Source organism: Lacerta agilis, chromosome 8 (assembly GCF_009819535.1).
Source record: "Lacerta agilis isolate rLacAgi1 chromosome 8, rLacAgi1.pri, whole genome shotgun sequence".
NCBI classification, from domain to species: Eukaryota; Metazoa; Chordata; class Lepidosauria; order Squamata; family Lacertidae; genus Lacerta; species Lacerta agilis.
Window position 1 is genome coordinate 42,395,679 of NC_046319.1, and position 27,725 is coordinate 42,423,403.

The following is a 27,725-nucleotide window of genomic DNA, read 5'->3' on the forward strand; positions in this document are numbered from 1 at the left end:
TATTATTATTATTATTTCCTGCCTTTTCCCCTCACAGGGAATCAAGGTGGCTTACAGATAAAATGGGAACAGCTAAAAACATGGGGGGGGGGGAGGAAGAGATATCTTAAAAAAGAAAGAATGAATTAAAACTTGTATGTGTGTTTATTGTAATTATCTGTATTAAAACATACATATAATTACAATAAAAATAACACAGCATCAGCCCTTTCCCTAAAACCAGTCAGCGCTCAAAAGTCTCTTGGAATAATACAATGCATCTGTTTGTTATTTTTGCTAATATATGCATTTTCATGCATGGTTCATCATTTTGGTGTACATTACTTGGCTGGAGGTAGGTAGGTTTGCCTTTAAGTGATATATTAATCCAGTTTCCTTCCTTCTATCTCTAGGTATGGAAATATGTCGCTTTGAATATGTCAACTTGATGTTTCAGAACACTGTTTTGAATTTCAAAAGGACAAAAACAAACAAAGCACTTGTGTTGACTATCTAAAGCAGCAGTAATCTTGGCTATGTTTGGCTGTGGATAGAAAATCAAGGTCAAACTTCACACTTATGCTTAATGCGTACCGTACAGCTATTTCTCCCTTTCTTTCTTTCTTTCTTCCTTACTAAAGAACAAGTGGGTGGAGGGATTGTTACCTATCATGACAGCAGTGCATCAGGTTTATCATTTCTCTTTTACAGCCACACAGCCGTCACCACCAAATGGCCACCATCACGGCTACCAGGGTTAGTAAAAACGTTCCTCCAAGATTGTTGGCATGTCACAGGACAGGAGATAAGGGGCAAGTCTCATGTCACTATACACTGGAGTCTCTATAACAACTGCCCTTCCACATTTGTACTTAAGGCAGAGGCAGTCAATGTGACACCCTCCAAATGTTGTAGACTCCCACACCCATAACCCTTGGCTGCTGACAGTTAGCTGGTGGCCAATGGGATTTGTTGTCCACAACATCTGGCTTGGCCACATCAAATATCTCTTTGTATTTTGTATTGTATTTATATTTGTATTTGTATTTTTTGTAGTTTGTATGTTTTTATTTGTTGTTTTGTATGGAAATACCAATAAATTCTTTAAAAAAACACACACAAATATCTCTGAAATAATGAAGAAGAAAAATGAGACCCTTTGGAATTATACAAATTTAATGAAAAATAAAAATGAGATGTAACAGCACACTGTGCATTGAGCAAAATATGTAGTATGGCCTTTCTAGCCAGGCACTTCAACAATGCGCATTCAATAAAGCAAAAAGGAAGCCAAGCAATTATGCAGTTTTTCAAAGCAACAATGAGGTTATTGGATGTTTTTAAGAGAAGAGCTGTGTTATAGGTTTGCACTGGGCCCAGAAAAACAGTATTTCTGTTCTGGGTTGACATATTTTGGTCTAGTTATAAGCCAATTTCTGAATAATTGTTTCCATAATTGCAAATTCAGTACAATGAAAGGCATCAGTTCTGAGTTCTGTGTCCAGTTCTGTGGGCACCACAGTTTAAGAAGGCTGGAACATGTGCAGATGAGAGCAACCAGGGTGATAAAGGGTCTGGAAAGCAAGTTTTATGAGGAACAGTTGAGGAAGTTAGTATGTTTAGCCTGAAGAAGAGAAGACTTAGAGGTGCTGTGGTAGCTGTCTTCACATAGCTGAAGGGCTGTCACAGGTGGAGTATGGTTGTTTTCTGCTGCTCCAGAGAGAAGAAACCAAACTAATGGATTAAGATGACAAAAAGGAGATTCAGAGAAAACATTAGGATGAACTTGCTGACAGAGAGAGTAGTTGAAGAGGACCATGTCAGAAGGTGGTGGACTCTCCTTCATTGGAAGTTGTTGATGTTTTTTGAGAAGGTTGGATGGTTAACTTTCAAGGATTGCTTAGTTGTGATTCTTGCATCCTGTATTATGCTACATCCCAGCTATATTAATTATATGACCACTTATCCTGGGATGGAAATGAACTGATTAAAGATCTCCAGAGCTTGCCAAGAATTGTTGACACTCAACTCATTTCATCTTCTGAATCCCCTATAAAGAAATTAATCATCAGTGAAGGATTAACAAAGGTGTCTTTAAATACAGTTACATGTGGTATTTTTTTAAAAAAAATTTGCTTGTACAAATATGGGGGGATTGCCGTAGCTCTCCCCACCCCCTGGGCATAAGAGAGTGGGGGGGGGAACATGATTTACTCATACAGTGTGGTGCAGTTGTTAGAATGTCAATCTAGGACCCATGAGACCAGGGTTCAAATCATGGGTCACCTTGGGCCAGTCACTATCTCCTAGCCTAATCTACCTCAAATGGTTATTGTGAGGATAAAATGGGTAGGAGGAGAGCCCAATGACTTCTATGGCCAACTTCCACCAGCTTCAGATGGTATGCCAGCTGTTCTTATTCCTGGACTTGGATAGCCTGACCACAGTGGTCCATACATAGGTAACCTCAATGCTTGATAACAGTAAAACAGTATCTGGCGCAAAAGCTGCAGCTAATTCAGAATGAAGTGACCATACTTCTCAAAAGAACAGGCTACTGGCTACATGTTACTCCTTTGCTGAGAGTACCAAATTGCAGTCAGGCCAGGCTCAAGGTTCTTGTGCTAATTCACAAAGCCCTGAATTACTTGGTCTCAAAGCACTGTAAATGCCATCTGATTTCTTATGATCCACCTCAACTGCTGAGATCTTTGGGTGGGGCACTTTTGGTGATCCCCCTTCTCCTGAGGTTTGGCTGGCCTTCACCAAGAACCAAGCTTTTAGTGGGAAGAGCCATGCCTTGTGGAACTTCTTGCCAATAGAGGTTCAACAGGAGTCATATCCACTTGCTTTTAGATGTCTTCTGCAAGGTGCATTATTCAGACAAGCCTTTGAAACTTGAGATTCTTTGCCAACTAGCTTTTACATTTTGTGGTTTTTTTTTTGTATTTGTGTGTTTTTTAAGTTGTATGCCACCTTGCAATATTCTTTATTAAAGTGCACTTTATATCTAAATAAAAATAATGCTTCCCTGAGGTCCTTAGGGGAAAGGTGGGGGTACAAAGGGAATAATCAAATATATTTCATAAAAACATAAGGAAAGTGCCAACTAGTCCAGCATCTAGTTCTCACAGTGGCCACTGTAGATGCCTGTGGGGAACTTCCAAGCAGCATCTGAGAAAAAGAGCACTCTTTCCTTCTGTACTCTTCAGCAACTGCTATTCAATACAATACTTCCCCCAACTATGGAGGCAAAGCATAGCCATTATAGCTAGTTGCCATTGTTAGCTTTCTCCTGCATCCATTTGACCAATTCTAAAGCCATCTAAGTTGGTGGCCATCATTGCCCCCTGTGGATTTAAGTTTCATAGTTTTACTATGCACTGCATGAAGAAGTACTTTCTTTTATCTATCTTGAATCTTCCAAAATTCAGCTTCATTAAATGTCCATGAATTCTAGTGTAATGAGAATGAGGGGCAAAAAAACAACTCTATCCTCTTTCTCCATGCTATGCATACTTTATAAACTTTTACAATGCTGTCTCTTACTCAGCTTTTTTCTAAACCAACAAGTCCCAAACATGGCAACCTTTCTTACAAGGGGGTTGCTCCACCACCTCAATCATTTTGGTTGCCCTTTACTGAACCTTTTCCAACTCTACGATATCTTTTCTGGGGTATGGCAACCAGATCTGTATATACTGTAGTTTTCCAAATGTGGTCACACCATAGTTTTGTATAACAGCATTACCAGTATATTTTGGATGACACCTTCTGATTGTCAAAAGAAAGACCCATCGATCAAACAGCACTCTTCTTCAGCAGATGTCTAGAAACAAAACAAAACAAAACAAAACAAAACAAAACAAAACAGTCAAGCAGTTATAAAATCACTGGACCCCTTCAGTTGCTCACTTTTGTTTGTAACCTTTGCAAACATACGCTCCCCTCCTATAGAATTAGCTTCCTCCAAAGAAGGTGATCATGATAATCGAATCTTTGCTTTGGCTGATGAGGAGAGCTGCATTTTTCAAAATCCAAAATGTGCAAGCTGTGTGATCTTTAAAAGGTTGCCTAACCTGACTGTGGAGAACCAATTAATTCTCACAGAGTTTAATTAATCTGCACTTAATAGGTAAACATTCTGCATGCGTTTACTTTAGCAATCTTGGCACATCTTCACACATATGAAAATGATGAATGTGGGTTTTTTTCTTTATAGCATGACATTGCCAGTATCTAGCTGTTTCATATCTAAATCCATGGGGTATGGTTAATGGGAGATTTAGGCATGTGATTAATCCCCCCTCATGGTGATCAAAGTGATTTAAAAGTGCTTCATGCTAACTAAATTGTGTCCATGGTGTGTAGCATTCCTTTTCAGTCTTTGTTGCCACCTTGCCCATGTGTGAGGCCTCTTTAAATGATCCTTGAAACTCCCCGCATGCCACACATCCTCTCTGTCGATCATACAACTCTCTGGCACTACTTCAGATCCTTCTTGAATGTTTTGTTTTGTTTGGCTGGAATGTGTCATTCAGCTCTGATAATGCCGCTTGCTTATTAGGATGAAGGCTAGAGAGAGGTGTATGAGTGTGTGTAGAAACTTGAAATGTTTCCGAGCACAATTCAAAATGTTGGTGCTGAGCTTTAAAGCCCTAAACAGCCTCGGCCTAGTATATCTGAAGTAGCGTATCTAGCCTCATCACTCAGCCCCGACACTGAGGTCCAGCACCAAGGGCCTTCTGGCGGTTCCCTCACTGCGAGAAGCGAAGTTACAGGGAACCAGGCAGAGGGGCATTCTCAATAGTAGTGGCCACCCTGTGGAACACCCTCCCATCAGATGTCAAGGAAATAAACAACTATCTGACTTTTAGAAGACATCTGAAGGCAGCCCTATTTAGGGAAGTTTTAAATGTTTGGTGTTTAATTGCTTTTTATTATTATTATTAATATTCTGTTGGGAGCCACCCAGAGTGGCTGGGAAAACCCAGCCAGATGGGCTGGGTATAAATAATGTTGTTGTTGTTGTTGTTGTTGTTGTTGTTGTTGTTGTTGTTGTTAGAATCATAGAGTTGGAAGAGACCACAAGGGCCATCCAGTCCAACCCCCTGCCAAGCAGGAAACACCATCAAAGCATTCCTGACAGATGGCTGTCAAGCCTCTGCTTAAAGACCTCCAAAGAAGGAGACTCCACCACACTCCTTGGTAGCAAATTCTACTGCCGAACAGCTCTCACTGTCAGGAAGTTCTTCCTAATGTTTAGGTGGAATCTTCTTTCTTGTAGTTTCAATCCATTGCTCTGTGTCCGCTTCTCTGGAGCAGCAGAAAACAACCTTTCACCCTCCTCTATATGACATCCTTTTATATATTTGAACATGGCTATCATATCACCCCTTAACCTTCTCTTCTCCAGGCTAAACATGCCCAGCTCCCTAAGCCGTTCCTCATAAGGCATTGTTTCCAGGCCTTGGACCATTTTGGTTGCCCTCTTCTGTTGTTGTTGTTGTTGTTGTTGTTGTTGTTGTTGTTGTTGTTGTACAGAGGCAATATTTGCATCCATTGCTCCACCTACTTTTGGCTCTGGTCTTGCCCACCAAGAGCCCTTGGAAGGTTGCCCAGAAAGGAATGTGGACTGAAAAAGTTTTCCCCGTTCCTGTAGTACAAAGGACTACATAGTATAAAGGACAGTTGCTGGACAGCTCAGAGAAAATGGGAGATGCACAAAGGCTCTTGCCCCCTGAATAATTTTCACAGCAGAAACTGTGAAAGCTAGTTCTGTGTAGTTTAACTGCTGTTTCTTTATGGTTATCTTGGAAAAAAGGGGGGTCAGGACTCAGAGTGGCAGCAACTCTCCTATTACATAATTACTCCAGAAGCAATTGAAAAGCAGAATTTGCAGATCCCAATTATGCAAAGTGATGCTCTAGCCCATTCAGTGAATGAAACTGCTCCTAATTCAAATCTGCAGGATACCTTTGGTAGCCTACTATTTGGTGAATCCAAAATCTTTGGGGTTTTTTTTTAAAACAGACTTTCAGCACCTTTTGATCAAGACAGTCAGTTCCAGGTCAGGGGATTCAGCTGCAGACTGCAATTTCTTGGCCTCAAGAAATTGGGGTTGGGGGTTTCCATGTTCATTAACCCCTTGATGAGATTATAAAGTTGTCAGCAGCAGCAATCCAAATTCTTAGGAATGTAAATGAAATAAACTCAATAAATACCAATATGTAATCAACATTTTTCAGTCACCAATCTTCATTACTAAAAATCACCATGTGTAAAGAAGAAGACAATAAGCTATTAATTCTGAAGACAATAAGCTATTAATTCTATGAAAAACAGACAAATATGTTTCATCTGTTTGCATAAACATTAAATCATGGACCCAAAAGTTCCTCTTCCCATCCCTAGATTCTTTTGCTCTGTAAGGTTATTTATTTGTAAATTCTGTCTCTTTTGAATCTTTGCTAATGCTATTTTTAATGCTCTTGTGCTGTATTGTGGTATCTATTCATTTGTTTTTAATGATAAGATTATTGACTTTTTTAAACTTTGTTAGCACCTCTGAGCATCTCCATTGGAAAGCAAAAGTGAGTTAGAAATTTCATTCGAAAAAGGAACCACCAAAAAGCCCCAGGGTCAGTGGCAGTTGTGTGTCTGTGCCATTTGATTATTTATTTGTTTATTCTTGTTTATGAATCATTTCCAAAGAAACAGCTAGAAGTGATATACATATATAATTAATGAAAACAATTTCCAATCCAATATAGATGAAGAATGGGATGAAAATAACAAGTTCCCTTTAAAAGACTTTGTTGAAAAGCCTATAATTTGAAAGGATATATATATGTTTGATATGCTTGCACACACACAATTTATTTTTTCTTCATCGCTTCTTGGGTCCCCCCCCCCACCTAATTGGTCTCACTCTAATTCTGAAACAAAATTAAAAATAAATGTTCCAAATGAAAATAAATGAAGAAATGCCTCCCAACAGTTTGTGTGTGTGTGTGTGTAAAATATGAAAGCAAAATCTGCCTCCTTTTGCTCTGTACTAGTTTAGATCTAAAGCATGCAAATTCTGTTGCATGTTGAAATTAGGCTGCTATTAGGGCTTGAAAATTGTATAGACTTTTTTTCTACATAAACCTGCAAACAAAAAGAAAAGGTCTAAGGTTAATTTTGACCTCCTTACACACGAGCCCTCTTGTAAATGAAAAGCACTCAGAACTGGCTTAAAATGTGAATGTGACATATAATAATTGGCAGCTTCTTGACTTAGGTTATTTCTCCCTCAGGGCCCCATCTACAACCACTCACTTATATAATAGAAAATAGGCTATTGGAATGGGAATGGGCAAAGGCTAGGGTGATATTGGATTTTGAGCACACGGTAAATTATGAATTTTCCACTTAGCTCCAAGTCACACAAGTATACAATTATTATTTAAAGTAAACTCCTCCAAGAGCATAGTCATTATGTCAAATGATACTATCAATCATTGTGTTCCTTAGTAAGACTCCTTTTCTTATGCTGGTTGTTTTCCTATTCCTGCTGAGTGTGTGCTTAAAAATAGACAGTCAATGTCACATTTATCTCAAGTGCAACTCCCCAGGGCAGTTGAAGGATGTAAAATTCAGTTTGCAACCATTTTTCATTTCCCAATCCTTTTAGTCTCTCTCTCTCCTCTCCTCTCCCCTCTCTCTCTCTCTCTCTCTCTCTCTCTCTCTCTTTCCTATTTTGAAATCATTCAGTTTGGGGGCTTTTGTCTGCACTTTCAAATCATGCCTTCACTAGACACTGTGCATGCTTGAAAATGAAACCAAAACCAGAGAAACAGAATTTCTCTGTTAAACTATTAATATGCGTAGATGCAAATTTAGAAAGTAAAATATTACAATTTAAATTGAAACACAGGACAAAAGACACAGCTTCTGTCTTAGGGTAGAAATACTGGGCAAAAAATATAGACTTTTGTAAATAGGTGGGGCCAGGCAGAGGTGCCTGCCACAAACCACAGTGTATCCTTTGGATTTATGCACATGCACTCAACCCTTACAACCACATAGCCTTCCTTGCTTGCCTGCCACAGGTCTGCTACTTTTGCAAGTGAGAAATCACTCCGTTCCCTCCCTCCACGCTTCTTCAGTTCTCTCCATCTCCTTTATGGTCAACAGAAAGATACCTTACTGGGATTTGTAGTCTGGTAAGAGCATGGAAAGAGGGAGAGAACTCAAACACTCAGAATGCACTGCACTGCACTGCACTCCAACCTGGTTCATTGAGTTTGAAACCATCCAGTGACCCTCCAGAATTTTCAAAGACATATGTGAAACTTGGATAGAACCTGGGCAGAACCTTTCACCATGAATTTCTAATCTTTAATTAGTTTTACCAGCATACAAATCAACCGAATGTTTAGTTGATTAGTGGAAGGAAAATTTAAGCTAAATAGATACAGTGGTACTTCTAGTTACGAACTTAATTCGTTCCAGAGGTCCGTTCTTAACCTGAAACTGTTCTTAACTAGAGGCGTGCTTTTGCTAATGGGGCCTCTTGCTGCCACTGTGCTGCCGGCACACAATTTCCATTCTCATCCTGGGGCAAAGTTCTCAACTCAAGGTAACTCTTCCAGGTAAGCAGAGTTTGTAACCTGAAGTGTTTGTAACCTGAGGCATTTGTAACTTGAGGAACCACTGAGTGGTACCTCTGGTTATGAACTTAATTTGTTCCGGAGGTCTGTTCTTAAGCTGAAACCATTCTTATCCTGAGACGTTCTTTCACTAATGAGGCCTCCTGCTGCGCGTGCGCCTCTGGTGTCTGATTTCCATTATTCGCATCTTGGGGCAAAGTTCGCCACCAGGAGCAGCTACTTCCAGGTTAGCGGAGCTCGTAACCTGAAGTGTTCATAACCAGAAGTGTTCGTAACCAGAGGTACCACTGTACTGTATTCAAATCAGCCCTTATTCTATCAGTTCCATATACAAAATATCCAACCAGCCACAGGGAGAAAGCAACTATGAAAAAAGCTATTTTTAGGAACAGTTGGAGTTTACCAGATTTAAATGTTTATCCAATACCAAGCCAAGAGAGATAATTCTTAAATGCAAGGGATTAAAAATTTCATTCATAACTTCACACAGAATGTAATTTTTAAAGCTGCCCCAAGAGATCTCCAAGGTAAAAGGGAGAGTATTAAAAGAATAAGACTCTAATCCCTTCAAAGATTTACGTACAGAGGTTTATGCAGAGCATATTAAACTCACACAATTATATTGTGGTCTGAAGCAGCAAAGAACACCCTGTTGTTAGGAGAAGCTCTAAGCAGCAGGTAGGGTGTGACTCTTGGGCACTCAAATGCTTGATTTTCCACATTTCAGTTATTTCATGGACGTGTTTGCTTTGATTTCTAGCTACCCATAGTAGCATGGGATAAACTGAAAAATTGGGTCATGCACTCCATCCAGTCAATTCCCTTTTTGCTTCTTTGTGCTAACCCACTTAATTCTCCCCCTGCCTCGAATCCATCTTGCTCAATTGGTCTTTTGTCAAGCCCCAGCTACAGAGTTAAGAAATTACTTTTCATGTAACAGTGTCACTCCGCAACCCCCCCCCCAACATTTTATGTATAATTCAGAGCCACACCATATGTTTAATAAACACTCAATGCACATATAAAGCATATGACTTTCCCTCAAGAATCCTGGAAAGCCTCTCCTCCTCAGCGAGGGGAGGGGTTGTGAGCGGGAGCCAGCTCCGGCATTGAGGCGGGGGCGTTTCGCCCAGCCTTACCTTTCCCCCCGCCGCGCCGCGCCCCTAGAAGTCAGCCAATAGGGCTGACTTGGGGACGGGGTTTGCTGCACCTGGGCAGCCGCGGCAGCTCCTCTCCGCCATTGGCACGACCTCCGGTGACTTCAGGGGGTGGAGCTTCCAGTTGTATCTTGCATCAACAGGCTCCACCTCATGGGTGGTTAACCCTTGAGTGACTCCACGCTCTGCGGGGGGAGTCAACTATAGTCTGTTCAACCCAATGCCTAAGCCAATACCACTCACACGCTGTAACCAATAAAGTTGTGGCCTTTTACCTCCATTTAACCAAAAATTTATGTGTCATTGTGTTTTATTCCTGACATGCGGGAGTAGGGTCCTCGAATCACAACTATAGTTCTCCCTTTGCAGACATACAGTTCCCTTGACAGACTATAGTTATCATGATTCTTATCTGATAATCAATGGGTTTACATCACTACTAACATCACTATGATTCTCATAGCCATTTCTGTTAATGAATAAGGGTAGGAGGTTGCTTTTTACAGATTTCCCCTTTCTCCTGCAGCCCTCCATGCTGTTTTCACTTCTGCAGCAGATTGGGAGGCAGAGGGGGCTGCAGTGGACAGGGTGGGAGGAATCAGCAAATACACATGCACACACACTACAGACAGACAGGCACACATATTCCCAGCTCAAATAACCTGCATTTAAAGTATCTGTAGAAACTGGAGATAGGAAACGTCAGGTTATTAGGCCACAGAAGAGAGCTTTGATGCAAAAACAAGGTAACAAAATCCCATTAACACCATATTATGTTTTCTCATGTGAAACAGAATAGAAAGAGTCCCCAAAGTGTCCTTAATCTGTTTGTTGTTGTTCGGTGGTTCAGTCGTGTCTGACTCTTCGTGACCCCATGGACCTTAATCTGTTACTGAACGTTTATTTTTTAAAAAGGGGGGGAACCTATGTCCCTCCAGGAGTTGTTGAACACCTAGCTCCCAACAGCCCCAGCAGCATGACCAGTTGCCAGGAATGATGAAACCTGGGGTGCCACTGATTTCCCATACTGGCTTCAGCTAACTACATATTTGAACAACTTAGTCACAACCATTTTTTACATGTCTTCTCAGAATCATGCCACACTGAGTTCACTGGCTAAGTAGATATAGCCTCCATGCAAGCTGAGGTTGCTTGAAGTGTAAAATAATTCTTAAATTAGCAGGGAAATGTAAATCTGGTAATAGCTAAGCTGATTGAAGCCACAGTTTTTACTTTATCTCATGAAAATTCTCAGCGGGAGGTAAGCGTACTTAAACACCTTTCCATAATATTTCAGTTCGCTGAGACAGATGATAGGAACAAAGACAACGGTTTATGCTGAAGTGCAGTGAGTTTCAGTGGAATAGTGTCATTTATCTAGGCACTGTTGAATATATGTAAAATATATATCTGGATGAGATCCTCAGTATTCAGTAACATCTTTTTTTAATTAATTCACTTACATTGCACACACTTACCTGGGAAGTAAGTAACCCATTGGACTCACTGAAATAAGTGAACATTAAGTTAGTCATATCAATTAATTTCAGTGTGTCTGTTCTGAGTAGGAATGCCACCCAATGAATGGGATTCATAGGATTACATTGTAAAGCTGCAATTCTCCACCCATTTTCCTGGGAGTAAGCTCCATTTAACTCAGCCAGGTTTACTTCAGAATTGTACTGCAGTAAATGTATTGCTTTTGAAATCACACACTCTGAGAGCTCTAGAAAGAGCTCATTAATGACAGCTACAGGGGACCATGTCAATCTGGCCTACAAACCAATCGTAGAGAAACTATATCTCTCTGGACTATTATCACCTACCATTCCCATTCCTCAACCCATCTCCCTCTTTTTTCTGTTTAAGGGCTATATTCATTTCTGGACAAGTTTCCAGTGGGGGCCAAGGGAATACCTGTGGTTGATGGGGCAAGAGGCAAAAGTGGGCAAAGCAATGAATGTAAATTTTACCTCTCTACAGTAGGCTACTTTTTATCCTCTAGCCAGACAAGCAAGAGGCATTATCATAGTTTAAAGACACATTACAGACAGGCAAAAACATCATATGTGTGAAGGACTGGTGAGAAGGGTGGCTTGGGGAGAGGGGTATGGCCAGAGAAGAGTTCTGAGGACTAGACAGAAAGACCTGAAAGGCTGTATTTGGCCCTTAGACCTGCAGTTTCCCACCCATACTATGTTGTATTGTTGCATGCTTGCCATTTCCCACACTGTTGGGGAGCTCGAAGGGCAGCGCTACTGGGCTTGATATTCTTTGGTGGGGAACATTGGAAACATTTTTGTAATAACTGTGCATTTCAAACTGCACAAGTGTGGTGAAAAACAGTAGTGGAAAACTGCAGGTGTTCTTACAAGCAGAAGGTAAACTACCCAATGTTAGATCCCTAGACTCTCTGAATCCTCTAGGTAACTTTTTCCTTCAGCCAATTCACCATTCACTTTCTGCCTCTTCCAAACTGCTTTATGACTTTTTACCATCTCTCTCTCTCTCTCTCTCTCTCTCTCTCTCACACACACACACACACACAACTTGTTTCCATCCCTGAGATAAGGTGCCACTTCCCCAAAGTCCTAGTGTAGAGGTGGCGAACCTGTTTCCCTCCAGATGTTATTGGTCTCCAACTCCCATCAGCAGAGGTGGATTTAGGGAGTATGACAAGTTTGCCTGCACTGGGTATCAAGTCAAGAGGGAAACAATGATGAACAATGGGAGGTGAGAGGTGGAGGGATACCGAATTTTGGTGTTGTGCAGGGTGCTGCTGAAAGTTTAAACCCCAAAGTCTGGCATTACCATAAGCCCCATCACATATGACAAGTGGTCAGGGATGATCAGGGGTGCCATGGGGGGCAGGGGCCCAAGCTCGCCCCTCCATTTTCAAGGAAGGAATCGGGTTCCCTCAAAATTCTGTGGCAGCCATGCACTCATGTCATGGGGTGTGCTGATGTCAGTCACACATGCCGCAGGGCACGCCAGCACTACCTTGCAGCGTGCGTAAGTGATGTCAGCATTCCCTGCGGCATGTGCGCACATTGTGCACACGTCATGCAGCCCCGGTCCCCTCAGTCATGAGGGCAAGCCAGCGTGCTTGGGGATCATGGTAGTTGTAATCCAACAGCATCTGGAGGGGCAATGTTTTCCCGTCAATTCTCTAGCGGATATTTTATTCAAACACAGCAAAATACATTAAACAGGGTGTTCTTAGCTTCTCACCAGCATTTTGACTATCAAAGCAACAGCCATCCAGCTGTGTAACAATTTTATGGGCAGCCAAAACATCTAAATGGAGGCCTGGCAACCTTCCACTGGTACAAACCCAATAAGCATGAAGAAGATGTTCTACGTCTTCTGTCCACTTCCCACTCAGTTATTTATCCAGCTACATACAAGGTTCAGTTATTTGTTCTGTCTGTTTGCCAGAAAATCCCACTTCCCTTATTTCTGCAAACTGTCTCAGAATTATGCTATCCATCATAATGTCATTATATAGCACACTCTAGAAATCTGTCTTGTTAAATACATATCCCCACAGAACAGCTGCTATTTTAATGTATCATGTGGACGTGGTGGTTAGACAAATTTAAGGGATTGTTTAGTCTATTGAGCTTCAGCACATGGTGTTTGAAATAAAGGCAGTCACTGGAAACTTTTTTGTCCTACTGGGATTATATAGAGAACATGCTTGAATACCATTGGTCAGACGTGATTTCCTGGACTCTAGCCTTGTCATTAAATAATAATCCCACTTGCCTCTTTGGGTTTTTGTCTGTGATTCATTTGTTATAATTTCCACCCCCTCTACGGAAATTTAAGATGGGACATTTGAAACATGGAAAGAAAGATATTTATTGAATAGGAAGGAAACAGGAAAAGATTTTGCAAAGAGTTAATATTTCTTTTACCATTTATTGTGTATGTTCAGTTTTAAAAAGCCACCCTGAGCTCTTAGGAACAAAGGAAAATTCATTCTCGTTAGCTGCATGCTCTTCAACCACACATTTGATCAGTATTTTAGCTGGATCCTACTTCTATAGTAGCAATCAAAATTGGGCCAGCTCTCCACAACTTAGAATAATTTATGCATCTATAGTTTTAAGTTATTATACAATCCAATCACTTAACTGATATTTGTTGTTGTTTAAATTTCCATATGACCCTTCATCCAAGGATCACAAGGTAGCTTAGAATATCAAAACACAAAAATACATAACATAGTAACAAACAAAAACAACAATAGAAGAAGAAGAAGAGTTTGGATTTGATATCCTGCTTTATCACTACCCAAAGGAGTCTCAAAGCAGCTAACATTCTCCTTTCCCTTCCTCCCCCACAACAAACACTCTGTGAAGTGAGTGGGGCTGAGAGACTTCAAAGAAGTGTGACTAGCTCAAGGTCACCCAGCAGCTGCATGTGGAGGAGCGGAGACGCAAACCCGGTTCCCCAGATTATGAGTCTACCACTCTTAACCACTACACCACACTGGCTCTCAATAGAAAAATGCTTTCCTAGTACAGGCAAATAGCCCCACTGAAACATCATTGTGCCAATCCCGCAAGGAGGATCCATGTATCAGAGCAGATTTTACACATGAAGTCTGGATTGCAATGCTGATTCATGCTCCATCGAACTATAGGATATGTCTTTTGATGAAAACATATATCCACATGCTTTTGTCCCTAGATGTCTTTAAGTATAATTGGACCAGGTCCAGCTCCTCCTACATAAACCTGTTGAAAGGGATACAGTTCAGTGATAGAGCATGTGAAGGTTCCAGAATCATCTCAAAGTCGGGCTGGGAAGGAAACCTGTCTGAAACGTTTGGAAAGCCATTGCCAGTAAGATAAAGCCCACTAGAACATCATAGATGTGTTCAAGCCAGTGGATAACTAATTTCTAATGTGCCCATTATTCTGGAAGGTGTGGATCAGCTCAGCTAGTTTTAGAATTCACAAAAATTAAACTTCTTTCAGCATCCATACTGCTATTAAGTATAGAATATCCTGGGCTAGCTGGATGAGTGGGCAAACTCTGAATAAGGCAACTCTCTAGGCTCCCATAAGGTGTGTTTTCTTGCCCAGATAGCTGGTGAGGTAAACCAACAGGAATTGCACTTCTCTGTAGGTCAGCTGAAAATAACCCTAGTGCGCTTTCTCCAGACTGAAAACCTCTGTGTTGCATGCTAGAAAGAAACCCTAGGGCACTGTTGTCATGTCAACAAGGCCACATACAACAGGACTTGAAAAGATTCAGGCCCATTCCTTACCCCACAGAGAGAGATTTACAAAGAAAGGGATTGCAGGCAATTACCACATTAAGCCCTAATTAGTAAATTAAGGATAATGGCTTAGATATGTGGTTAATGTTTTGTGTTTGGTTCTTCATGCCTGAACAACTGATAGTAAACACTTTCATATATCCACACATCTTTTCTATTATTCTAAAGAGTTTCTTGGTAATTACATAATAATCCCAGTAATAAAGTTATACTACATCTTGGCTGTTATTGGAAATATTTGATGATTTTCTTAAACCCATTTGTTGACGGCATCATTTAAAATTAATGGTCTGTGGAAGAAAATTCGCTTGTACGTTTCATTTGTCTTCTTTTAATTTCCTCTTATATCTCTCCCCAATCAAACGAAGATAATGAAGCAGAACATCCAAACCCTCCCATTGTATGTACTTTCACATGCCCTGAAATACTCCCTTGTGGTGGTTGGAAGAAACTTGGGAGGAGTTTTGATGCAGACCTTCCCCAATATAGTCACTTTTCTCATGTGGATCGTGTAAGGAGAAGGCCTGCTCTTGTGCTCAACCGAATTGACTGTCGTTCACCAGCTATGTATTGTCATCCAGTCACATTCTTCTCTTTGATATTTGGGTTTTACATGCTGAGTGTGTGACTGAAGTGAAAAGCAACTCAGTAAAGGGTGGGTGCATATATATATGACTTTCCATGCACTCGACAATAATACAACCCACAGAGATTTATTTACTTGGTGAGTTGATATCGTGGTTCTGCAGCCTTAACCATGGATGCCTGCATTTTGAAAAGGTACTGAGAAGTGGTGAAAGGAAATGCTGACATTAGGTCATGCGCATTTGATACAGACAGTAGCATCTGCCTTGCTTGCAAAAGGTCCCAGGATCAATCCTTGGTGTGTCCAGGTAGGGCTGGGAAAGGTTTCTGCCTGAATCCCTGGAGAACCACTGCCAATCAGAGTAAACAATGATGAGCTAGATGGACCAATGATTGGACAGTTTTCTGTGGGAGCTTTCTACGCTCTTATTAGAAAAAACAAAAAAACAGAAACAGAAACAACTCTTCAATAATCATGAAACTAACTGTAAATGTTTCTAATAACCCGGTGAATCTAGTACAGGAAAAGAAATTATTTATTATTATTAGAATGTGTACCTGCAATTTTAAAGACTTATTATAATATTCTTTTCATATTCTATGTGATTTCATTTATTATCTTGCAATCGAAAAAGAGAGAGGATATACATCAACAAAAAGAAGGCATAGATGTGCATAAAATCATGCATTTTAATATGTATGTATGTATGTATGTATGCACACTGAGAAATAATTACTGTAATTTAAATAGATATGCAATGCATCTCACCATAGTAAGGAAGAGGATGACCAGGTTACTTTGTGTGTCTGCTTAGTTTGCTAAAAGTTGATGGGCATCTACAAGAGTCCATCTCTCCTTTCTTAAGGCTCTTTATCTTTAAAACAGCTCTGAACCAGGCAACCATCCATATAGAGGAATGTCATTGTAATGTATGACACATTGGCCATGCTAACTTGCTTCACATGACATATTCAAAATGATAATTAACTTATAATTGACACAGTGGGGAAAATTAGCCTGCATTTCTCACCCTTTCTCTTTCTCTCTTTCCTCCCTCTAGGAAATAATTTGGGAATTTATCCAGAATTAAAGTGATGCACTTAAGGAGTGTTTACATCTCATTTATGGAAAAGTACACCTGAAATTTCAAGAGGATTATATTATTCCTTTTTGCTCTTCTGGTGGCCCTGTGAGAAGAATTGTTAGATTTGTGGATATTCTGGTGCCTATACATTAACCAAAAATGAAGGTGGACAACTGTTTACATGCTACCCTTATCTGCCTGGGAATGCTGTGCTTCAGCCTTGCAATAGAGATTGGGAAATTGAATCGTTTCAGGCCATCACTCCATGGTCATCATGAAAAAGGAAAGGAAGGGCAAGTTCTCCACCGTTCAAAAAGAGGATGGGTATGGAACCAGTTCTTTGTAATAGAGGAGTACACGGGACCTGATCCTGTTTTAGTGGGAAGGGTAAGAAAGCCTTTATTCTTTATCAGTTGTTGCTTTTTACCTCTTTAGGAACTATTAAGCTGCAGTTCTATAAATCTGTGGTCCTCCAGATGTTGTTGAATGTCAGTTCCCTTTATCTGCTGCCCCTATATATTCCGCTGCCTGAGGTGGTTGCCTCACCTTGCCTCATAGCTGGGCCAGCCTTGCATCCAAGAGTCCCTCTGATGCCCTCCCAAGGACCATATCCTCCAGAGACAGAGCTATCCTTTGAAATGTGCACGTCTTTGTATTTTGTAATGCAGTCCTCTAACCAAATAATGTATACATTAGAGGAAGGAGTACACAAAAATGTATATATTGGTGAAAATAACATGCAGAAGTGCATCACATCAAATAAAATTGCTTGCAAAACGTTGTATATTTGGCAAAGCTACATACAGAAATGTACATATTTGGCAACATAGGAGCCAACTCCTAGGGTCTGAGGGGTCTTTGGTCCCCCCCAATAAAATATTTGAGGCTGCGGCGCCCCCAAAGTTAGTGGGCATTGCCTTTCAAATCATATGCATGCACTGTGTCATGTGATCAATTATGTGGGGCGGGATTTACCTACCCCCTGCATATTTTATTTAAGTTGGCACCCCTGTTCGGAAAAGTGTGTGTTAAAATGCTGACAAATCCTTGTGAGGACTTTTTAAATTTAAATATGCCCATTGCTGCATTTCAGCTGAGGAAAAAATGAGAGAAACTGAAATTAACTGAAATTGACCCATTCTAAAGTTACCCCAGGGTTGAACTTAAAACCTTCTGCATGCAAAGCAGCCAATCCACCGTTAAGTGATAGTCCCTCCTCAGTTTTTCTCTGCTTGTCTGTATTCCCCTTTCCAGGGGATGGTTCTTCGTGTGTATGAGCATGATGGATGATCAACATTTGTGTGGCAACTCATATGACAGAGCACTCAGATGACTTCTCTATCACAAAAGCAGTAGAACCAGACTTTTAAAAGTCATCCTTGATAGAAGAAAACTGTGTTCATACTTGGGTTGCAGCCTGCATTTGCTCTTACCCAGAATGCAACCTATTTTTCCAAGGTATAACAGAATGTACCTTCAAAAGTGCTGCCCTGCTTACATCAAAGGACCTGCACCAGCATTAAACAGCAGGAACGGATTAACCACACTGAGTGACAATTTTTCACTATTGTGCCAGCTTGAACATTTGAGGAAGCGAAGATGGTTCCCAGTCTTATACATTACTTTTTCATATCAATTCACAGAGCCAATGCCTGTAAGCATTATGAAAGTGAAGGAAGGCAAGTGGGGCTCCGATTTCATTTTATACTTTAATTGCTTTAGTGCCATTCATTAAAATATCACAATGGGCATTAAGTAGCTGAGAAATTGGAAATGAGGTGGAAGCCAATGGGTGGTTCATTTGTTGCAGCCCCATGCTTCACATATCTCATTTTTTGAAAAATTCCGTTTTTAAAAAGTATCTGATGAATATAAAACCTTTCATAAAAGATACTCTGCTTTTGCCTCTTAATCTCAACAACTAATAATCGGTTTTACTTTCCATATTGCCCTCTCCCCCCTAAAAAAAGTCCCAAGTACATTTTGAACTAATCCTTAATTCACTTTGTGAATTCTTTCTTCAGGCTATTTAAAATTACTTGCTCATTATATCCATGGCAGAGAGGCCCAGAAGCATCATAGAACAGGAGTGCAGAATCTTTTTTCAGCCTAGGATTCCCTTCTGGGCAAACCTTTCTGAGGCCACAAGGCAATGGTGGGCTAAGGGTTAAGGTTTTACCTTTGTACAGTAAGCTCTCTCTCTCTCGCTCTCTCTCTCTCTCACACACACACACACACACGACCGCACACACACACACACACACACACACACCCCTACCTCTATCCTGCATCCAGACAAGGAAGAGGCTGAGGAGAAGGTGTTGCCTGGGGAGAGTCCTAAGGGGGCCATACAAAGATACATTGGGTTATCAGACTCTCTGCCCGTGCTACGGAAAATCAGTTTCTGGAAACAAATAAATTCTGAGTACATATCTGGTCTCTGCCCAATAAATTTACAATATATGGTATGGGCAAAAGAAATCTGGGAACCCCAGAAATGTCATTAATATGTTCAAGTCAGTGTGTTGATAAAAAGCATCTAAAAGTAGTAGTAGTAGTAGTAGTAGTAGTAGTAATAGCAATGATGACAGTAATAATTATTATTTATACCACACTCATCTGTGTGGGTTGCTTCCAACATGTATAAAAACATAACAAAACATCAAACATTAAAAACTTCCCAATACAGGGATTACGAGAAAGGGATTGGCGGGGGGAACCATGGAGGGTAATGCTATCAGTGACTCCTGATCACAATGGCAGTAGTATTATATCTAGTATCAGAGGCAACATGTAGCTGATGAATACCAGTTGTTGGAACTGCTTTTGCGCTTCTGTCCTGCTTGCATATTTCCCATAAGCATCTAGTTGCTCACTCTGAGAACAGAATGCTGGACTAGGTAGGCTTTCAGCCTCATCCATCAAAGCTCTTACATACTTAGTATTTTATTGGCTTTGAAAACAATATGTGTGTATATCTTGCATTTTGCAGCTTCATTCGGACATCGATTCTGGTGATGGGAACATAAAATACATTCTCTCAGGTGAAGGAGCGGGAATCATTTTTGTCATTGATGACAAATCAGGGAACATCCATGCAACAAAGACACTGGATCGGGAAGAAAGAGCTCAGTACACATTAACGGCACAAGCTGTGGACAGGAATACCAACCGACCTCTGGAACCACCCTCAGAATTCATTGTGAAAGTTCAAGATATCAATGACAACCCCCCTGAATTTTTACATGAAAACTACCATGCCAATGTACCAGAGAGGTCTAATGTAGGTACGTAACAGAAAACCTGAAATAACAGTTAGTTCTCAGGCTGACAAATGAATTTCTTGGACAATCACTATTGACCTGATCATCAATTATGGTTTACGCTTAGGACATGACATTTTCATTCATGCCTATTTTTCACAACTAGCATACCCGTGAGTAAACTTGTGTCTTGACTAGGGATGTCAGAGAATTCTGATGAAAGCACCAGTGCGAGCAGAAATTGCAAATCTTAGGTTCTTCACCTCTTGTCAAAGAGAAATCAATCCAGCAATTACTATACATATAATTGCCAGGTTACATGAAATGTTGTTTTTATGAGAGGGAGCCTCTAATAAACACCCCAAATAGTAATATTAAGCAATTGTCAATGAGGTAAAAGGTGATTCAATGTAAGTTACTGAACAGTGTAATTCAAATAATTAATTGGACAGAGATTTCCCATAATCCCTAGCACAGCTGGTGGGTAACCAGTGGTGGTTCACTAATATCTCATCTAGAGAATTTGGAGTTTTCCAGTGCTTAATTAGTACATAATCTCCGAATCATTTTTTAAAATAAAAATAAAAATGAATTTTGAAAATGTTCTCAATGCTTAAATCTGACATATATAGATTTAACATGCTTACTTGAATCCTTAAATGTATCACCACACCTTTCTGTTTTCAGGTACATCTGTTATTCAGGTGACTGCCTCAGATGCTGATGATCCCACCTATGGAAATAGTGCCAAACTTGTTTACAGCATCCTTGAAGGTCAGCCGTACTTTTCTGTGGAAGCACAGACAGGTGAGCAATTCTTTTTTTACTACAAGAGAAAGGCTCTTCCTGCACTTCCCAGGGTAACCGGAGCAATGCATCTTTACAAATCTGGAAATATGGTGATCAGACCTGAGCATAAATGAAAATCCAGATTCTAATTTGTTGGGTTTTTTAAAAAAAGAATGGACATGTCTATCATTCTTTATATTGCTGTGGCAAGTCCTGATACCCTTTAACAGCTGCACCAACAAAATGGCATAGAACAGTGATAGCACATCTGCTTTGCATGTAGAAAGCCCCAGATTAAACCCCTGGTACCTCCAGAGAGTCCCATGGACTGCAAGAAGATCAAACCTATCCATTCTTAAGGAAATCAGTCCTGAGTGCTCACTGGAAGGACAGATCCTGAAGATGAGGCTCCAATACTTTGGCCACCTCGTGAGAAAAGAAGACTCCATGGAAAGGACCTTGATGTTGGGAAAGATTGAAGGCACAAGGAGAAGGGGACAACAGAGGTCGAGATGGTTGGACAGTGTTCTCGAAGCTACTAACATGAGTTTGACCAAACTGTGGAAGGCAGTGGTTGACAGGAGTTCCTGGTGTGCTCTGGTCCATGGGGTCACGAAGAGTCGGACATGACTAAACAACTAAACAACAACAAACAACACCTCCAGACAGGACTTTGAATGTCCTCTGTCTGAAGCCCTGGAGAGTTGCTTCCAGACTGAGCTACATGGTCTAATGGCCTGACTCAGTGTAAGATAGTATCCTGTATTCCTAGAAGTTTTCAACCACAGATTCCATAATCATTGACCACTGACTACATGTGACGGGCATCCAAAACATCTAGTGATCACCAGGCTGGGGAAGGCTGCTTTAGAAGAAAGGATGAAGTACCAAAAATGGGAAAAAAATACTTCTTAAATACAACACCTTTATTGGCATAAATAAGACAACAGACGTAAACCCTCTGTATATGCTAAAATTCTAAGACATACGGTGTAAAATAAGTGGGGAGAGGGGAAGGGGGAGAGATGTTTGACAACCGCTATTATTCCTATTACCAAAGACCATGTGATTTACCTTAGTAATGTATCTACTGTCTATAGGAGCCTTAAAATCTGCCTTTGGGAGCAATTGCTTAGTTCTGACTGAGCAGTGATTAGTGTCCTGGACTTAGATTAAAAATCTAAACTAAAAAAACATTTTTGAATACTGTATGTGCAGTCTGATTTTGCTATAGAGCTGTAGAAGAATCTCGGAGGAGAAATGTCATTTGACTTGTAACACATTCAAGCATTGTGAGAGAGGCAAATTCATATTCTGAACCACCTAGTTACAAACTTTGACAGCACCATTACTTTTCAGTTGTAGATACAGTCTGACATTTCATATCAACAACTGGTTCCAGACAATGGTTGTACAACACGCAATTCACCAAGCAAAAGCCGTCTATTAACAATGTATTTTAGCCTGCCAAATGCTTGGGATATGCAGACCTATCTTTTTGCTAGTCCGTAACACTTCTGCATGTCTTCACCTCTGTCTATCCCATTTCCACATTTATCTTTGGAGTTGCTTTCTTAAAATACTGAATATATAAATTAAATAAAAATCTACATGAAAAGTCACTTTTAAATATGTATTCTTAACAGACTTCCTCTAATTTTAAAGATGTACTTAATGTTTCTTGAATGGAGAACTGTACTCTAATGAAGTCTGTGCTCAAATTTAGAACAGGAACAGAAAGTGTGTCTATATTTAACCAGGATTATTCTGGCAGCATATCTTGGCTTCATCATTGTTCTTCCCTAGTATCATGTTTAGAGCTGTTTATATATGTCTTCCAGTTTCTCAAAAGTTTTCTTTCTTCGCAAAAGAAACTTCCATTTTTTCTCCCTCTTTCTCAGGGCACTCAATTTGTTTAAAAATATTTTTTGTGGGCACTAGATTGGATTTAACATATTCTGGTCGCTATGTTTGTGTGTGTGCTCCCATTAAACATTTCTCCAGCATGCTGCAGCTTTCCTAGATGCCTATTCTTCCTGATATCAAAAAATCCCCATGGGATAAATTACCCGATAATGTCTTCCCCTGAGCTTTATTTGAACCACTGTAAGCCAGGCAGGCTTGCTACTGAGTACATGAGTTCAGTGCGGTCACTGGTTTTATTTTAAAGGGAAGTCTAGATCATGGGAGAGTACAGGCCTCTAGAGAGATGATTTGTAGGGTGAAAGAAAGGACAGTCACATACACCTCTTGGCCACCTTGATAGTAGCCCACCCAGCATAATTTCTCTGAATTTTTTCTCTCCCCTTTCGTAATCTTCAGATAGAATTTATTTTCTCATTAACTGGTGCAGAATAGCTGAGGAATTGAGAAATTGTTGGCATAGAACTGGACATACCAGTAACAAGCTCTCACCAAAATCTCCTGAAGCAAGGGATAGGATCTGAATAGCTGAATATTACCCAGCCCATGTTAGGCTCATTCTTCCCTTGCTGGCAGTTGCTAGCTATGAGGAATCTGGACCGGTGCTGATGCATCTGAATACGTATGGTTTTCGGTGTAGAGTAGATGTTTAAAGAATGTTTTCTGAGCCCCCCTTCTATCTTTTACCTGCAGGTATTATTAGAACTGCCCTTCCCAACATGGACAGAGAAGCAAAGGAAGAATATCACGTTGTCATACAAGCAAAGGACATGGGAGGACATATGGGAGGACTCTCAGGGACAACCAAAGTGACAATTACACTTACTGATGTCAACGACAACCCGCCAAAGTTCCCGCAGAGTAAGTAAAGAACATTAGAAGAGCTTGGCTGAATCATACTAAAGGCCTATGCCTGGCATAGGCAAACTCCGGCCCTCCAGATGTTTGGGACTACAATTCCCATCATCCCTGGCCACTGGTCCTGTTAGATAGGGATGATGGGAATTGTAGTCCCAAACATCTGGAGGGCTGGAGTTTGCCTATGCCAGGCCTATCACTCTGTTTCTCATGGTCAGTGAGATGATTCTGGATAACCCATAAGCAATACCTTTTTCCCACTGTTGCTACACAAACACACACATAAGTCACTAGTATTTGGTGGCATACTACAAGAGGTTCTTACAGCCACCATGGATAATAGCCATTTAGGGATCTATTTTCCTTGCTGTTGCCTGTTAGCAAGCAGTATTCAATAGTGCACACTCTAAAGTTGGTCTTGGAAGCCTTCTTAAGAATAATGCAATGGGTTATGTATTCAGAAAATCTTTGAGCAATCTACTATCATAGCACACATGGAATGTCAGCTGGGTATTTTGGCCATCCTGCCTAAGTGCAGTCCTATAAACATCTACTCAAAAGTAAAATCCCATTGATTTTAATGGGGACTACTTTTAGGTAAGATTTTCTGGGATCATTGCAGACCAATGAAGCTAAAGTCTTCTGAAATAGCTGTATTTTGGCCAAACAACTAAAGTAATAGAATGGTTGAGCCTGGTGAACCTATTTAGGGAGTACAGTCTACAATGTGGGTGTCACTACTGAAAATAGATTGAGATTGATTAATGTTGTCATTTTCAGCAGCATCTCCATCTTACTCATAATGTATAGCTCCAGTAGTGGATGGCATGGTGAACTGGAAGTGCTCACCTGACCGCCCAACAGCTGTGTCACTCTTGTTTCCAAGAAAGAGAGGAATGAGGAGACAGGGAGGTTGGCATGCTGTAAATGCACTGGTCTATCTGGTGCTCCTGCACTGTGTTTGCACTGCCCACGCCTCCCTGCCACAACATCCCTCCCCCTATCCTTCCTGGTAAGCAGCAGTGCCTCAACTGTCAGGAGGTCAGGTGAGCACTGCTGCCATTCCACACTGTATGCTACTGTGTAGTTCATCCCTAAGCAACAACTCCAAGGATCAACAAATGGGAACACATCAGCTGCACAGCAACAATCCTAAACCCTCAACCAGTCATTGTACACTCTTAATGCACATTAGTTTGGAAGTTAACGCCAGCAAATTCAATGGGGCTTAATACCAGCTCAGTGTTTGTAAGATTGCGATTTCAGCAGCATCATTATTTACCATTAAATTTATATCCCTCCCATCCTCCAGAGGAGCCCAGAGTGGCAAACATGTCAATACTAAACAATACAATTTTAAAAAATCCAAAACCAATTTAAAAATGGCATTCTAAAAACACTTTAAAACTTTTTTTAAAAAATAAAATAAAAAAATCCTGTTTTCAAACTAATTATTTCGGGTTTGCCAGGGACATGACTTTAAACCAGAATGGTTTAGGACATCTGTTCTAAAAGTTAATGGTGAGTGAGTCTGACACACCTCATTAAGAAGGGCATTCCACAAGGGAACAAACACCGAGAAGACCCACTGGGCCTTCATGACTGATCTCAGGGCCCAATATACATGATAGTGTGGGAAAGCACTCTTTTAAGCACTTGGGTACCAAGCTGTTTAGGGCTTATATGCTAGTGCTAATACTTTGAATTTGGCCTGGTAGTTTAGGCAGAATTTATCAGTATCACTTTAGCTCCTCTGCCTCACCCTTAAATATGTATACACATCTATATCAAATTGAGTTTAGGAGACATTATCAAAACACGCTCTTTAAAAAGGGAGGAGGCAAGCTTATTCATAAAAGGATTAAACCACTTCCTAGTGACTCACAGTGAATTGTTGTGGTTTTTTTCCTCCCTCAAAGGCAAGATTAAAACCCAGGGGGAGGTTTTGTGCTTTGTGTCTCACTTTCAAAACATACCGGACAATGATGTTTTAAAAACATACTCCCACTGAGATCAATGGGATGTGGCAAATACTTTTGTGGAAAGCACTGGAAAAACCTGTTAAATGAGACAGTTGAGACTGCACTGGATGAAAGCAATAAAAATATACTTGAGAGGGGAGAAATATCCATTGTAACAAGAGAGGGATGAAAGAAATGGAATCTCACTTCTCCCAGATTGTATATTTATAAGTTTGTGCACACTGTGAAACTGACAAGGACACTGTTATTAAAAGCAATCTCTGTTTAGATTTCATTTCTGTCCCAGTGATGCACAACAATTACATCAGCTGTTTTTCTGTGAATTATCTGACTTTTGGAGGCCCTGATTTCTTAAGTTTTTTTTTTAGGGTTAGGTTGTTAGTTTTGATTGTGAATATCTATGCTTAAAGTGTGGCATGTCAAAAATGAAGTATGCAAACATAATTTTTGGGCCCGGTCCTTCTTTGAAATGCACACAAAAAGAAGGTGTGAATAAATGTTCTGAAACCACCCTGGGAGTTGAAGGTTGTTCTGTGATTTTGTTTTTAATGTAATTTTCTCTGGATTTCTGCCGTAACACCTGCAGCATAAATTACAGCCTTCGTGTCACAATATATTCTGCATGGTCTTATAGTGCTCGTGACTGAGATTAAGACATGCATAATTGGAAGGTAATTTTCTATATTTGGTTCACAGGTGAATGAGGTGTAGTTTACAGGCTCTTGTCAGGATTGTTGGAACTAAATTCTAGAAATAAAGTGTGCTGTAGTGGTTAGTGTACCAGACTAGAACCAGTGGGATCTTGGTTCAAATCCCCCCCCCCCCCAGCTATGAAGCTTGGGGAAAAATCAATCTCTCTCTTTCTCTCTCTCTCATTCCAATTTACCTCACAGGGTTGTTATGAGGATAGCAAGGACAAGGGTATATTGTTGGTTGTGTCAGCTGTGCTGACAGAACTTGTACTGAAGGGTAGGATAACAATTTACTTAACAAACTAAACAAACCTTAATAAGGGCTAGCTTCTTGATCTTCATCCCAAATTGGAAGGCATACCTCATTGGACTTGAATATATTCATAAGGGCTAAACAAAACTCAGGGAGGGGGGGTTCTTTTCAAGGGCATTAGAAATTGAAATATAAAACAAAATCAGTAATTTGAAAACATTTATGCCTACTAAAATCAGATTACATGCCAAACTTGCATACTTAGGTAGGTTTTCTGGAACAGAAAAGGTTTTAGCACACGCTGAAAATAATGTAGTGAAGTTGTCTGTCTATTGTAAATAATGCAGTGAGAGTATTTATTAATGGGCAGGGATTTAGGCGGTAAGCTCTTTGGCTCAACATTCTTGTCTTTGCAACTCAATAAAATGGCAAGCACATTAATGATTTTATATCTCAATTTTAAGAAAAATTAGCCCTGGACCTTAGTGTTACATTTTTAAGTCTGAAAATATGGTGGCAAAAAAATAGCAAAGAAGGCAAGTAAAGCATAGCATAGCTCAAATGCACTGTGTTTTTTCAATGTGAATTAGGGCTGGTAGTCACACTGCAGATGGGTTCCATTTTAAATTCCTCTCTGGGGCAGCTGACAATCTGTGCTAAGGATCAAACTGAAGTTATTTTCTGAGGGGAGGATAAAATAACACCTTCCAGTTGGTCTGCTAATCCACTGCACATAAATATAGCAACTGGTGAGCAGGTCACAGACAATGAAGCCATTATGGTGAGTGATTTAAAATTTTCATTGTCCCTACACTCACAGACTCATGAGCTAGCATTGGAATAAAGGATATATATTCCTCAACGAGTTGGAGGAACTACAAACCAGCATTAACCCAACTGACCAGATTCAAAGAGGTTTTAGCCAGCTCTGGTGGGGAAGCATCTATCCAGGCATCTGGGCACATGCTTGAGCTGCATGCTGGGGCTCCCAGTAAAGGTTGGGGAGACAATTATTCCACCCTTGCTTGGTGAGCCTTGGGTACAAAGCCAACATGCCCAGTGATTCTCCGCTGTTGAGCATTCACCTAAAATATACATGCCAGGCCTAAAGGACACCCTCCAACCCTGTCAGGTGTAAAACACTGGTAGATCCCTTAACCCAATAATGTCTCACTTTACCTGCAATTTTCTTTTCCACTTCCTTATCTT

General features: G+C 40.4%; 1 protein-coding gene across 2 annotated transcripts in view; it reads left to right on the forward strand.

The window, feature by feature from the left end:
• The window catches only part of CDH11 (cadherin 11), a 104,662-nt gene that overhangs the window by 55,780 nt on the left and 21,157 nt on the right, over positions 1 to 27,725 (forward strand). For both annotated transcript variants that reach the window (XM_033157162.1, XM_033157163.1), the window contains exons 3-6: positions 16,733 to 17,143; positions 19,749 to 20,043; positions 20,707 to 20,826; positions 23,425 to 23,592. In XM_033157162.1, the coding sequence (XP_033013053.1) occupies positions 16,916 to 17,143; positions 19,749 to 20,043; positions 20,707 to 20,826; positions 23,425 to 23,592 (811 nt within the window). In that variant the 5' untranslated portion in view covers positions 16,733 to 16,915. The remainder of the gene's footprint in view (positions 1 to 16,732; positions 17,144 to 19,748; positions 20,044 to 20,706; positions 20,827 to 23,424; positions 23,593 to 27,725) is intronic.